Source organism: Zootoca vivipara, chromosome 2 (genome assembly GCF_965207765.1).
Source record: "Zootoca vivipara chromosome 2, rZooViv2.hap1.1, whole genome shotgun sequence".
Lineage (NCBI taxonomy): Eukaryota > Metazoa > Chordata > Lepidosauria > Squamata > Lacertidae > Zootoca > Zootoca vivipara.
Genome location: NC_142584.1, coordinates 111,071,889 through 111,086,866, shown reverse-complemented (window position 1 = coordinate 111,086,866; position 14,978 = coordinate 111,071,889). Strand labels below are relative to the sequence as shown.

The following is a 14,978-nucleotide window of genomic DNA, read 5'->3' as shown; positions in this document are numbered from 1 at the left end:
AGGATATCAAATCCAAACTCTTCTTCTTCTTCTTCTTCTTCTTCTTCTTCTTCTTCTTCTTCTTCTTCTTCTTCTTCTTCTTCTTCTTCTTCCGTGCACTGCTCTGGTTCACCAAAAGCGGCTTAGTCATGCTGGCCACATGACCTGGAAGCTGTACGCTGGCTCCCTTGGCCAGTAAAGCAAGATGAGCGCCGCAACCCCAGAGTCATCCATGACTGGACCTAACGGTCAGGAGTCCCTTTACCTTACTAAGATAAAAAGGTGAATGAGCTCTGGATGGTTAAGTCCAGTCAAAGGCAACTATGGGGTATGACAATCCCACTAACCAAACAAATCGGAAGCCACCTAGAGTTGCTGGGGCAACCCAGCCAGATGGGCAGCATATCAGCAAATATTATTATTATTATTATTATTGGCCAACTTCCTTCTAAGGTGGAATATCCAAGTGTGCTCAATCTCAGGGGATGAGTTACAGGTAGGTAGCCGTGCTGGTCTGACGTAGTCGAAACAAACTAAGTATGTCATTGGTATGAGCTTTCGTGTGCATGCACACTTCTTCAGATACCGGTACTTCAGGGGATGAGATTGCTTCATTCTGGAAAGCAAGAAACGCAGAGGGAAGGAGAGGGAGGAAGATTGCAGACCCCTCCTCCACCCCTCCTCATCCATCCTCTCCCCTCCCTTCTTCCATGAGCTCAGGCAGGCAGCAAGACTGAGTACGGTGCCTCGTTTTGCCAGGAGTCTGGTCCCGACTTCAGTCACATGGCGCGGAAGTGGGGAAACAAGCCTCCACAGGGGGCTTCCAACACACACAAACCCCACCGTAAGAGAATAGCAGCTGTGCGGTGGGTGCAACGTCGACCCGGGTCTGTTGGCGAAGAAAACGAACCCCAAATCAAAAACGCCACTCGCGGGGGAGCCGGGGAGGCAAATGAGAATGGTTGGTGCAGGATCGAGCTGGAGAAGAAAGATCCAGGAACGAGAGGAAGGGTAGGGGGAGAAAGTGGAGTGAGCCCTGGGCAGGGAAGCAAGCGGGCTGGTTGAGAAGAGGAAGGGGAAGGGGAAGGAAGAAAGAAAGAAATAAATAAAGAAAGAAAGAAAGGGGGACGACGGTGGCTGAGACTGGCTGGAGACAAACATCTGGGGCTCAGAAGTGGTTGGAGGGGGGTTTATTTCTTAGGTGACGCGTATTTGTTTTGTCCCACTGGCCGCTTCTAGGTAAACAGGCTTTGCAGGGATTTATTTATACAAAAGCCTGCAGGATCTAGCATTTGTAGAACCTGAGATGTTTCTCCCTCTTTCTTGGAAAATGCTTCTCTCTCTCTCTCCCCTCCCCCTAAATTCTGCAGACTACCATGTTATCAGAGGTGAAAAATATGGGAAGAATTGGGACGTCTTTACACACCAGGGACAGACCTTCTCTTACCTTTGTCTGTCATACCCCCCTAAAGGGCCAGACAATAAGGATTTTGGCACAGATGACATAGGTGTAATCTGAGCTAGCTTTGAAGGAAAGGGCTTGAGGCTCCCCTTTTCGTTTTTTTGTTTGTTTTTTGCGTTCTGCTCTCAGCTCCCTTGAAAAACAACAATTCCTCTCCGTCTCTTCCGTTCTCACAATAGAGGGATTCTTCTCCCAGCGTTGGCAGTTTGCAAAATATAAATGGTAAGAGCAGAAGAGGATGAGAAACGGGATCAAAGTCTGTTTAGGGTCTCACTCAGGCCCTGGGGACGCCGCCAGGTTAGTAGAATAACAGTAAATGAAGAAGAAAAGAGAAGAATATAAAAATATCTTGGTGAATAATAACTATGCTCACCAAGATGGCCTGATTGAATTTCTAACAGCTGTAACTCAAATATGTATCTGGGGAAACATTTGTTCATTTCCTGACATACATACAGTATTTGCATGCTGCTGCTGTAACCCACTTTTGAATGAAGCTGCAACTCAACCCAGTAGTTGAAGATTAATGACTTGAAGTACAGAAAGGAACCCTTCTAAAGAGCTCCAGTTGCTTTGATGCTTAAAGGGGGAAAATTTATTAAGATCAAATAAAAAACTCTGATCCCAATAAATCTGTGACGAACACAAAGCAATAAATCATTAAAATCAGAGAGTTTCTATGGTTCACAGGTTATAAACTTGAGGCACACCTCCTGGAATAACTTTATAAAGCTGTGCCCGTGATTTTACCAAAGGTGCATTGCTGCTTGTCTTAATTTATATTAAATATTATATTAAAGCAAGAGCTGTTTGATGGGAAAGCAGGACATAAAACTTTTTAATAAATATTTCCTAGGCCTCAGAGCTGATATTGATTTTTTAAAAAAGATGGTGAGCCTCAGATCCCAGAAAGTCCAGCGCCAAATTAAACCTCACATTCTTACTCAGCCGGCTGCATCGTTTAAGCGGTTGGATTCTGAACTGCTAGGCAATTTTGACATCTGAAGGGAGCCCTGTTCAGGGAAAGTTTAGTGTGTGATGTTGTATTGTGCTTTTACTATTTTGTGTTGCGAGCTGCCCAGAGTGGCTGGGCAACCCAGTCAGATGGGCGGCATATAAATACATAAATTCTTATTATATTTTAAAATGGTAGCTGTCTTGGAATAGAACTTCTAAAGTGGCTTGCATAGTTTCTCTTGCTTTCTCCTCGCAAGATTTTGTTGTCCCATAGGAGGACAAACCATATAATATTACCCGCAACCCTTCGTCTTGCTTTCTCATTGTTGCTCTCTGATTGCAAACGCCTCTCTCTCTCTCTCTCTCTCTCTCTCTCTCTCTCTCTCTCTCTCTCTCTCTCTCTCTCCCTTCTTTGCAAAGGACATAATCCTGACTTGAAGCCCTGAGTACTTTTGCCCCATACACTTTTCCCGTTTTCAGTGCAGCACAACATTCAAGATCCTTGCTAGATGTACAGATCCTTGGAAAATGGAAATGGCTGCAACAGGGTGGCCTCAGGTATGTTACCCAAGAAGACATTCTGCTGCCTTGAGGCAGAACTGTGAATGTGCAGCAATAAAACTGCTAGCGCATGTGCAAAGCTAAGCAGGGTCTGGTCTGGTTTCAAACTGGATGGGGAACCACGTTTTGGGATTCCTACATTGAAGACTAGATGACCCTCGAAGGTCCTATCTAACTCTACAGATCTATGATTCTGTGACAAATATCCACAGATAAACATGCTGAATTTCATCACTCTCTAGAGCAGGCATCCCCAAACTTCGGCCCTCCAGATGTTTTGGACTACAATTCCTATCTTCCCTGACTACTGGTCCTGTTAGCTAGGGATCAAGGGAGTTGTAGGCCAGAACATCTGGAGGGCCGCAGTTTGGGGATGCCTGCTCTAGAGCATCAGAATATCTTCCAATAGATACTATGCACAGTTCTTTGAGCTGCTGGAATTTCTTAGACTGCCAACGTTTTCTAGTACCTTGAATTTCCCTCCACCCTTAAAGAATATGAGGGAAGTACTTGACTAGGGAGTCAAGGCCAAGGAAGATAGGAGATGAAATTCAGCAAGATCTGGGGAGGCAGGCCAAATTTCCCCACACCTGTGCCATTGTCCTTAAATTTTAAATAAGTTTCCCAGCTGTCAGAGTGCAGCCCGCTTGACCCACTAATGGCACCACCGATAGAAGGAAGAAATAGATGCCTTTCACTCTTTCTTGCGCTACCTTCATCTCAAAAGTCGTCCTCCATCGTTGTCGGAAGCTGTCATGAAAGAGCAGCAAGTGGTTAATTATCTGATTTATTATTTTCTCTTCCAGGGGAAGGGAGACTTGTTCAAGGGAGTTTAGGAACAATTGGAAGTTGCATTATATCGAGTCAGACCATTGGTTTATCTAGCCATTATGTCTACACTGACTGGCAGAGGCTCTCCAGGGTTTTAGCCAGGGGACGTTCCCAGCCCTACCTTGAGATAACCAGGGATTGAACCTGACACCTTCTGCATACAAGGCACTTCCACTGAACTGCAGCCCTTCCTCAATCTTCAGCCTCAGGTGCCAAAACACCTTGACTGGTCTTTAAGTCCAGTATTGGCTACTCTGACTGGCAGCTCAAAAAGAAGACCTATCCGTTCCAACATCCAGTTTCACACAGTGGCCAACCAGGTTTCTGAGCACAATTCAAAATACATTAAAATATCACACGACTAAAAACTTCCCTAAGCAGGGCTGTCTTTAGGTATTTTCTAAATGTCAGATAGTTGTTTATCTCTCTGACCTCTGATGGGAGGGCGTTCCACAGGGCGGGCGCCACTACCGAGAAGGCCCTCTGCCTGGTTCCCTGTAGCTTTGCTTCTTGCAGTGAGTGAACCGCCAGAACGCCCTCGGCGCTGGATCTCAGTGTCCGGGCAGAACGATGGGGGTGGAGACGCTCCTTCAGGTATACAGGACCGAGGCTGTTTAGGGCTTTAAAGGTCAGCTCCAACACTTTGAATTGTGCTCGGAAACGTACTGGGAACCAATGTAGATCTCTCAGGACCGGTGTTATGTGGTCCCAGTGGCCATTCCCAGTCACCAGTCTGGCTGCCGCATTCTGGATTAATTGCAGTTTTCGGGTCACCTTCAAAGGTAACCCCACGTAGAGCGCATTGCGGTAGTCCAAGCGGGAGATAACCAGAGCATGCAGTACTCTGGTGAGACAGTCTGCTTACCTTCAAAGGGATGGTGTAAACATTGCAGACATGATGTGTGTGAAGCATCTGAGGCGCTTGGACACGGTTTGCTTATGTTTCCCCAGGAGCTGGTGACTTTTGAAGACGTGGCCTTGTATTTCACGCAAGGGCAGTGGGCTCTGCTGGATCTGAATCAAAGAGCTATGTACAGGGAAGTCATGCAAGAGAATTACAGTCATGTCGCTTCCTTAGGTAAGGACCCCTTTGTTAGGGATATCTGAACTTAGATTGCATCCATTAATCTTCTTCTTTGGCGATCACTCGTAGCCGAGTAAGATTGTCTTCCATAAATACAGTTTTAACAATAAGTCCGTACGTGACTGTGGAGGCCAATTCTGGATCCACACGTCCTTCCACAGTGGGGACATGGGTTTCCGGGCGGGAGTTGATTATGGAGAGGGTTTGCCAAGAGTGCCTTCCTTTTAGCATGTTTCTCCCTTGCATCCTGAGTTCATCTTCAAAGCCCATGACACCTTTGGTAAAGGCTGTTCTCCAACTGGAGCGCTCGCAGGCCAGTGTTTCCCAGTTTTTGGTGTTTATATTACATTTTTTTAGATTTGCCTTGAGAGAGTCTTTAAACCACTTTTGTTGACCACCGGCATTACGCTTTCCATTTTTAAGTTGGAACAGAGTAGTTGCTTTGGAAGACGATAATTAGGCATCCGCACAATATGACCAGTCCAATGAAGTTGATGTTGAAGAATCAATAGTGCAACATGAATCTATACTTAAAGCCTGAAATTCTACTCAATAACATCTTTTTTAAAACTCTGGGCAGGCTTTCCACTTGTCAAGCCTGGTTTGATCTCCTGGCTTGAGCAAGAGCCATGGTCTGCAGAACGGCTGGGTTTGGAGGAGATGGAGGCTCCCTCAGAACAAAGCTCAGGTGAGGGAATGAAAAACAGAACTCATAAAAAGTATATATTCCTGCGAAAACTCCAGAGATTTGTACCAAATCTAGTTCTTCTCTTACTGGGTCAGAAAGCCAACCTTTGCATGACCTTTACCTCTGAATCCCAATTTTCTTACACTTTTCTCTTGATCAGGGTTTCCTGATGTGATAATAAAGCTGGAGGAAGGAGGGGGTCTATGGAATCTGCATCAGCAGGAATCCAACACCCTTGCAGGTACCAATATCTACATTTCCTTACCTGTCTGGATTTTTTCCATGTTAAATGAACAGCTGTAAGTAATTTTGCCTCATTCTGCACATTTTGCCAACTCTCTTTGTTTTTTTGCAATATTGTTTCTGTTGAGACTAACTTTTCTGAAGCCTGTGCAATGTTGTTTGTTTGTTTGTTTGTTGTTGTTGTTGTTGCTATCAACATTATTCCAGTAACAGGACGTTTGTGTTGTCACACTACTTTGTAGCCATTTCTTAAACATTTTTATTTAATTTTATTTTGGAAAAAGTATCCACAGGTTGCCCTTCCATGGAAAAAAATCAGTGTACAACAAAATATACAATTTGAATAACATACAAAATTCAATAAGAACAGGACAAAATAGTCATAAAGATGATCGGCTCACCTTGAAAAGGTTTAAACCACTGAATAGGCCTGTTGGCATAAAAAGACTGAGTGTGCCTGCTGCATCTCTGCGGGAAAAGTTTTCCACAGTATGGGGCCAGCGATGCTAAATGTCCAAATTCTAGCTGAAGCCACTCAGGCTTCCGAAACATGGGGGACAATTAATAGTGCTCCATTGGATGGTGTCTGTGATTATAGGGGGAATCTATAGTTGTTGTTGTTGTTGTTGTTGTTGTTTAGTCATTTAGTTGTGTCCGACTCTTCATGACCCCATGGATCAGAGCACGCCAGGCACTCCTGTCTTCCACTGCCTCCCGCAGTTTGGTCAAACTCATGTTGGTAGCTTCGAGAACACTGTCCAACCATCTCGTCCTCTGTCGTCCCCTTCTCCTAGTGCCCTCAATCTTTCCCAACACCAGGGTCTTTTCCAAGGATTCTTCTCTTCTCATGAGGTGGCCAAAGTATTGGAGCCTCAGCTTCATGATCTGTCCTTCCAGTGAGCACGGGGCTGATTTCCTTCGGAATGGATAGGTTTGATCTTCTTGCAGTCCATGGGACTCTCAAGAATCTCCTCCAGCACCATAATTCAAAAGCATCAATTCTTCGGCGATCAGCCTTCTTTATGGTCCAGCTCTCACTTCCATACATCACTACTGGGAAAACCATAGCTTTAACTATACGGACCTTTGTCGGCAAGGTGATGTCTCTGCTTTTTAAGATGCTGTCTAGGTTTGTCATTGCTTTTCTCCCAAGAAGCAGGCGTCTTCTAATTTCGTGACTGCTGTCACCATCTGCAGTGATCATGGAACCCAAGAAAGTAAAATCTCTCACTGCCTCCATTTCTTCCCCTTCTATTTGCCAGGAGGTGATGGGACCAGTGGCCATGATCTTGTTTTTTTTTTTTTGATGTTGAGCTTCAGACCATATTTTGCACTCTCCTCTTTCACCCTCATTAAAAGGTTATTTAATTCCTCCTCACTTTCTGCCATCAAGGTTGTGTCATCTGCATATCTGAGGTTGTTGATATTTCTTCCAGCAATCTTAATTCCTGTTTGGGATTCATCTAGTCCAGCCTTTCGCATGATGAATTCTGCATATAAGTTAAATAAGCAGGGAGACAATATACAGGCTTGTCGTACTCCTTTCCCAATTTTGAACCAATCTGTTATTCCATATCCAGTTCTACCTGTAGCTTCTTGTCCCATATAGAAATATTTACATATTTTTAATTTGGAATGCAATGATCACGGCTTGTTGTTTTTGCACCTCGTTTTCCTTTAACCTCACTGCCTGCATTTTTACTTCTTCTACACCCTTCCAACGTTCAGGTTCACAGGATGCATTGCCACGAGTTCTTGTGTTAAAAGAGAGGGAGGAAAACTCTTTACCTACTTCCTCTGTTCTACATGATGTCATCACCTGTTTGTCTCACCTCTTTTTTTCCTGACTCAGGACTTCCTGGCGTTCTAATAAAGCAAGAGCAAGAAGAGGAACCAGGGGTCTTGGATGATCAGAGAACTGAGGAACGGCCCAGTGCTGCTGGCGGCCAATCGGGTGAGGGAGCCATTCGTCTACAATTCCTGGAGTGGTTTAACAGTCAATCCCTCTTCCCAGGGAATTCTGGGAATTGCAGCTCTGTGAGGGGAACAGGGGCTTCCTAACAACTCTCAGCACCCTTAACCAACTACAGTTCCCAGGATTCCTTGGGAAAAGCCACGACTTTATAAATGATATGAGAAAAGAAAAGTTGGTGTCTTTTTATTTTTTTAAAAAAGCTAGATGGTCACACCTCACATTTTCCTCTTTCCTCTAACTCAGGGTTTCCTGGTGTGATAATAAAGGTGGAACCGAAAGAGGAATCCTGCGTCCCTGTGCTCCAAACACCTGTGGGAAGCACATCTGTTTTGGGTGTCCACCCAGGTAAGAGATGGGTTCAAGTAGCTCATGATCCACAGTCAATATGTTTTGAACTTAGTTTGGTTGTAATTTTCCAGGCCAATGATGTTGACACCAATTGTAATAAAAAAAGGAGACCCTCTTCTCTTTAAGCAACATAGGAAGTTGCCTTATAGCACCACAGACCATTAGTCTATCTTTTTTTTCCAAATAATTTTTATTCATTTTCCAATATTCACAAAAATAAAATCACAAGAAACATAAAACAAAAATAAAGCATGAAAAAGAAAAACTTAACAGTTCTTACATTTTTTTACTTAACATTGTTGACGTCCTCAATTCCCCCCACACTGGGTCCATTTTAAAATCTCAATTAAGCAATTTTCATTTTGCATCTTAAATCATTCTAACACATTTTATCATTATCTCTCAACTATTCTATTCTGAAAAACGTCCACTATCCTCCATCAATAATTAATCAGTTAATCCAAACCAGAAATTATTTTTGCATCCTCTATCTTTTATTTCTCCCCTTAGCCTAAAATTTATTACCAAAAACTTTCCATAATTTCGAATATTAATTTTTCTAACATAATAACATTTAATCACTTAAAACTAAATCAGTCCCCCTTCCCCCGGATTCAGGGTCTCCCAGATGATTCAGCGAGTTCCATAAGTCACTCCAGTTTCGGACGACCATTGGTCTATCTTGATCAGTATTCACTACACTGGCTGGCAGCAGCTCTTCATATTTTCAAGCAGGGATTCTCCCCCTCCTGCTGCAACCAGCTCCCCTGCCTCCTGGTCTCCTGGAACTGACAGAGAAATGAAATGAGCAGAGGCTGGTTGTGCGCAGACGCAGCCTGAAATTGCATGGGAGAGAGACCCAGGACAAAAGTACCAGGATTCATAAAATGTTTAGAGGTGTGCATACCCCTGCAACCCCCCCCCAGAAAAAGCATTGATGTTGATAATGATGGTGATGATTACTAGTACTGCTATCTTTCTCTTAATAGGCAGCAGGTGTGAGGGAAAAGGAGAAGAGGATCTTCCAGGAAGCGCTCACCTGGTGGGAGCAAACAAGATATCCTTAGGAATTACCGAAGGGAGCATTTTGCAGTACCAAGATATCGCCAAGAACCGAGGCAGAGAAGAGAGGCATCAGAGAAATGACCTGGGAGAGAGGTCAGGAAGGGCTTTACCTTGTCGGGGCGGTGAAAAAAGTGAAACCAAAATGCAAAAGAAAATTCACAAGTATGGGAGAACTCTTCAAAAAGGAGAGAAACAATATAAGCAATTAGGTTGTGAGAAGAGAATGAATGGGAGCTGCTGCCTGATTTCTCAGAGCAAAGGCCGCAAAGGAGAAAAAATTCATGCTTGTTCAGTCTGTGGCAAAAGCTTCAAGTGGAAAAGTAACCTGATTGTCCACGAAAGAATCCATACAGGAGAGAGGCCGTATGCATGCTCAATCTGTGGTAAAAGCTTCAGCAAAAGATCGTACCGCGCTGTTCATGAGCGAATGCACACGCAAGAAAAAACATACACTTGTTCAGTGTGTAATAAGAGCTTCATCCATAAAGTCAGCCTTAGGAGGCATGAACAAGTCCACACAGGAGAGACCCCGTATAAATGCTCAGACTGTGGGAAGGGCTTTAGTCAGAAATGTAACCTCCTTTCACATGAAAGAATCCACACAGAAGAAAGGCCTTACCTGTGTTCATTCTGCGGCAAAAGTTTTAAACGAATATCAAACCTCAACAGCCACAAACTCAGCCATACGGGAATAAAAACAAATATGTGCTCGATCTGTGGTAAAAGCTTCAGTCATAGATCAAACCTTGTTAGTCATGAAAGAACTCACACTGGAGAGAAACCGTTTTCGTGCACAATCTGTGGTAAAAGTTTCGCTGACAGAAGACACCTTATTAAACACGAAAGAACCCATACAGGTGAGAAACCATATATGTGCTCAATCTGTGGCAATAGCTTTAGCCACAAATCAAATCTGGTTTGCCACGAAAGAACCCACACAGGGGAAAAACCATACCCGTGCTCAGTTTGCGGCAAAAGTTTCACAGATAGAGCATATCTTCTTAAACACCAGAGAACTCATACAGGAGATAAACCATTCAAATGCTCTGTCTGTGGGAAGAGCTTCAGTCGTAAGGATTACCTTATTAGACACAAGATAATCCATACTGGAGAGAAACCATACATGTGCTCAGTTTGTGGGAAGAGTTTCATGTGGAAAAGTTACCTATCTATCCATGAAAGAATCCACACAGGAGAGAAACCGTATACATGCTCTTTCTGTGGTAAAAGCTTCAGTGAAAAATCATACTACATTGTACATCAACAAATGCATACAGCAGAAAAAATACATGCTTGTTCCGTCTGTAGTAAAAGCTTTGTTCATAAAGTAAGCCTTATCAGACATCAGCAAGTCCACTCGGGCGAGACACCACATAAATGTTTGGTTTGTGGGAAAGGCTTCAGTCAAAAATGTAGCCTTATTTCACACACAAAAATCCACACAGAGGAAAGACCTTTCACATGCTCCTTCTGCGGCAAGAGCTTCAAGCGAAGGTCAAATCTCACCAGTCACGAAAGAATCCATACAGGAGAGGCCCCCTATGTGTGCTTGGCCTGTGGCAAAAGCTTTAATTGTAAAGCACATCTTCTCGGACATGAGAGAACTCATACAGGGGAGAAACCATATTCATGCTCGGTTTGTGGGAAGAACTTCGGTAACAAGTCACAGGTGGTTATACACGGGAGAATACATACAGGGGAAAAACCATATACTTGTTCACACTGTGGGAAAAAGTTCAAGCACAGGACAAGCTATACCGAGCATCAAAAAATCCACACGGAAGAGAAACCGTTCGTATGCTCAGCCTGCGGCAGGAGCTTCAGTCGCAAGGAGCACCTGATTATCCACCAGAGAAGCCACACGGGAGAGAAGCCATATTCATGCTCGGCCTGTGGGAAAAACTTCAAGCAGAAGTCAAGCCTTACTTCACATGAGAGAAGCCACTCGGCCGAAAGGCCACACTCATGTTCCACCTGTGGCAAAACTTTCAAGAATCAAGTATACCTGAGGAGACATGAAAAGATTCATATGAGATAAAGGTCGAAATATGTTTGAAAAGCCTCAAAAGGAGCTTCTCAACCTCGTCAGACTTTATTTAAGCATCAGAAAGGTGAGGGGTGTGTGTGTCACAAGATACAGAAGACGTTAAGGCAGAGACGTGACCCAGAAACCCATACCAGAGACAGAAATAATACATGCAATATTTAATAAAGAAGCAGTAACGTGTTTTTTCTCTCTCCCAATCATCTATAGTATTGGAATCACAGTGCTGTTCTGAATACATTTCAATATTTCAAACTTTTCCTGGGCTTGAATTTCCTAGCTCCGCCTCATAGTCTTAACAACTAATTTCCACCCGCTTCAACTTCCAGATCTGCTTTTTCAAACATTTCCATCAATTCCAGAGCACGTTTGTTCTTGTAGCTGTGTGAAAGAACTCTTGGTTTAGCTGCAGATGTGTCATCATATATAATGTATTAAAGTATTAAAGAATTTTAGAAACTTGGCTTTTGTTTACCCATGGATGCAGAAGCTGCATGGTGTAGTTCAAATGTTCTGTCATCTGTGAACGATGAAAGTATGGGGCTAAGTTATATTTTCAGCCTGCTCTCTATAGCACAGTCAAACACAGAATGGGGCAGTGCCCCACAAAAGCCAGTTTCCCCTCAGCCAGCCCCCACCTGCCTGGCACAGACTGCCAGCTGCCTCTTCCTTAGTCTCAGTGTTGCCCTCGGAGAAAGCAGGGAAGACGATGGGGGCAAAAGCTAGAATTACTTGGCTCGGCTTTTGTCATTGGCTCTCTGGTTCCACCTACTGTTAGCCTCCGGCTTTTCACTCTACCAGTTCCAACAGGCACCAGCCCACCACTGGGTATCCATAACTAAGCTCTGTCTGTCTGTGCCTTGCATTTAAAACTGAACCATACAGTCATGGCTTTCCCCAAAATGTTGCCTTATCAGCTACTAAGGGTCCTTTAAGTTGCGCCCAGGCAGGGACAGAGACAGCCAATAATGACACTGGGGGTTGAATCCAGAGAAAGAGTTTAATTCTTAATTAATTAAGAGACTCTTGGTGGTCAAGCTTCACGACAAGAGCAAAGAAACACAAATTTGCAAAGCTTCTTATACACTTCTTGGGCTCCTTTCCCCCTCCTCTGTAAATGTGCGCACGCAAGGGGGTCACAGGTTACAAATCCATATTAGGAAAATCCGTATCCTGTCCTTCTCATAAACACAAAGGGGGTCACAAGTACATATAAGGAAGATCCTCTTGTTGTGTATTAAAGTAAATCTAGTTTGTGGCTTAGATCATCATCAGATGAATTTTGAACGCTGCTATGCAAAACCTGGCAACATTGTATGTTGCAGCAGGGTTGGTATCTGAAAGCAGCAGCAGAGGTATAGAATTGTCCTGTGCACCCTGGGTACTTTTGGAGTATAGAATCATAGAGTTGGAAGAGACCCCAAGGGTCATCCAGTCCAACCCTGCCGAGCAGGAAACACCATCAAAGCATTCTTGACATATGCCTGTCAAGCCTCTGCTTAAAGACCTCCAAAGAAGGAGACTCCACCACACTTCTTGGAAGCAAATTCCACTGCTGAACAGCTCTTACTGTCAGGAAGATTTTCCTAATGTTTAGGTGGAATCTTCTTTCTTGTAGTTTGAATCCATTGCTCCGTGTCTGCTTCCCTGGAGCAGCAGAAAACAACCTTTCTCCCTCCTCTATATGACATCCTTTTATATATTTGAACATGGCCATCATATCACCCCTTAACCTTTTCTTCTCCAGGCTAAACATACCCAGCTCCCTAAGCCGTTCCTCATAAGGCATCGTTTCCAGGCCTTTGACCATTTTGGTTGCCCTCCTCTGGACACGTTCCAGCTTGTCAGTATCTTTCTTAAACTGTGGTGCCCAGAACTGGACACAGTACTCCAGTTGAGGTCTGACCAGAGCGGAATACAGTGGTACTATTACTTCCCTTGATCTAGATGCTAGTGAGAGGAATATTTAGCCCTCCTGATGCTGAGAGCCAGTGTGGTGTCCTAGTTAGAGTATCGGAGAAGGAGACCAGGGTTCAAAATTGCACTGAGCCTTGAAGCTCACGGGGTGACCTTAGGCCACTCACTGCCTCTCAGCCTAATCTACCTCGCAGGGTTTTTGTTGGAGAAAAGGGTGGGATAATGAATGAATTAATGAATGCATAGGACTACGATTCCCATAATTCCCAGCAAGCATTGGCTATGGGAGTTTGGTTCATTGGCCCCTGAAGGGAGTGAACTGCCCTTTTGTTGAAGGGTGGTATATAAATCTAATTAATAAATAAGGGTCGATGGTTCCCCAGACCTGCTCTATATGACTGTTGTGGTGAATTTGAAACTGTTATGTTATGTTTTTGTTTCGCAACCAACCTATCGAAGGGTTAACCCAGACTCCTGGTTAACTGGCAGCAACATTCCATGGGAGGCGTGGCCTGCATGGGGTTTAAATGGAAAGGGGAACCCTTATGTCAGTTGGCGGTTGAGGGTTTTTTGTGTGGGAGCTTGGGTGGTTGTGGAGAAGGTAGACTTAAGAGTAGATGAAGTAGTTGATAGGTATTCTGTTATTTGATTACCAAGAACGTTACCTGTGAAATTAAGTTTGTACCAATGATACCAGAAAGCAACCATTAAGATTCAAGCCAATAAATATCCATCTGTAAAGTGTCATACCAGTAATCGTCTATTTCATTTTCCAGCTAAGGTACCCAGGAACCCAGGTGGTGGGGAACTCTTTTAAACTGTCAAAACTGCCTCTTAGAGGAGAAAGGTTAGTTTGTGGCTGAGAGTGCACCAAGAAAAGGAGGGGGGCTAAAGGAGGAGACAGGTTCTGAATGATAAGAAAGTTACCTCAGGAAGGAGGCTAGCTTTACAGTGAGGGAGTTTCTAGTGAAGTGAAACCCTTATCTGAGTACACATAGGAACAGTCTTACTTATAGCCCTGAGTCTATATAGGTACCTGGCCACATTTAGGCTGGAAGAGGACTCTCTTTTATTTTTGAAAACCCACAAGTGCTAGAGGGTTTAAAGAAAGGCTAGAGGGATAAGGGGGAGGTTGATTTACCTCAGAAATCCCTGTTAGTGCTTTTAATAATTGAGAGGTCAAAGTTATAAGATGGAAAGTAAAGGACTTTCGTTGCAACTGTTTTGATGGACAGATCAGCAGATGATTGGAGATTTTGAAGGAGAGGGAAACACTTCGGGTCTATAAAGCAGAATTAGAAATTGAAAGGACCTGGGAAATGAATGAGTCCTAGAAGCATGGGTGTAGCCAAGGGGGCAAAGCTCTTCATCCACCCCTACTTTAATCTATTTTAATGAATGGGATTTAGGGGGGGGGCTTTCTGTATTTTGAGAGGGGGTGGCCAGGGTCTTTTTTGGGGGGGGGTCTCTTTAAAAATAAGAACATTCTAGGCATTTCCCCTCTTGCTGAGGGTTTGTGCGATCATCTCGTTTGCAGTGTTCGAAATCCCCCAGGCACGTTTTGCGATGGGTGTGGGTCCAATTGCGACCACATGACTTCTGGGTGGCCTCTCTAGCTAGCTTTCTTCTTTTTAAAAAGTGTTTTTATTTGATTTTACAAGTTAAAGGGGGGAAAAGATTATCACATTACTAAATGGAGAGATTTCTCTGAATCCCACGACTTCCCACCTTCCCCTCCATGGGTCCTATTGTCAACATGTTTGACTACATACAGGTAATCTTATTAAAATCCTGCTAGTGTTTTCATCTGCTTACAGTGCCCCC

The 14,978-nt window shown here is 43.9% G+C and overlaps 1 protein-coding gene across 10 annotated transcripts; it reads left to right on the top strand.

The window, feature by feature from the left end:
- The first annotated feature begins 756 nt into the window (after window positions 1-756).
- LOC148687067 (uncharacterized) lies at window positions 757-11,701 on the top strand. 10 transcript variants are annotated; one of them, XM_088663483.1, is made up of 9 exons: window positions 757-940; window positions 1,621-1,738; window positions 2,879-2,956; window positions 4,742-4,868; window positions 5,455-5,562; window positions 5,723-5,803; window positions 7,658-7,759; window positions 8,024-8,125; window positions 9,118-11,701. In XM_088663483.1, the coding sequence occupies exons 2-9, from the start codon at window positions 1,661-1,663 to the stop codon at window positions 11,229-11,231; spliced, it is 2,790 nt and encodes a 929-aa protein (XP_088519609.1). In that variant the 5' UTR covers window positions 757-940; window positions 1,621-1,660; the 3' UTR covers window positions 11,232-11,701. The 10 variants fall into 10 exon arrangements, with proteins under 10 accessions (XP_088519609.1, XP_088519607.1, XP_088519616.1 ...); XM_088663487.1 differs by having other exon boundaries at window positions 808-940; window positions 2,819-2,956; XM_088663482.1 differs by having other exon boundaries at window positions 819-990.
- The last annotated feature ends 3,277 nt before the right edge of the window (window positions 11,702-14,978 follow it).

What these genes read in the sequence shown, in the direction of transcription:
- LOC148687067 (XM_088663481.1), top strand. Translation starts at nt 763, where the DNA reads ATGGCGCGGAAGTGGGGAAACAAGCCTCCACAGGGGGCTTCCAACACA. An exon ending in ATCCAGGAACGAGAGGAAGG is followed by an intron (nt 991 to 2,878) that starts GTAGGGGGAGAA and finishes TCCCGTTTTCAG; the next exon opens with TGCAGCACAACATTCAAGAT. An exon ending in CTGCAACAGGGTGGCCTCAG is followed by an intron (nt 2,957 to 4,741) that starts GTATGTTACCCA and finishes ATGTTTCCCCAG; the next exon opens with GAGCTGGTGACTTTTGAAGA.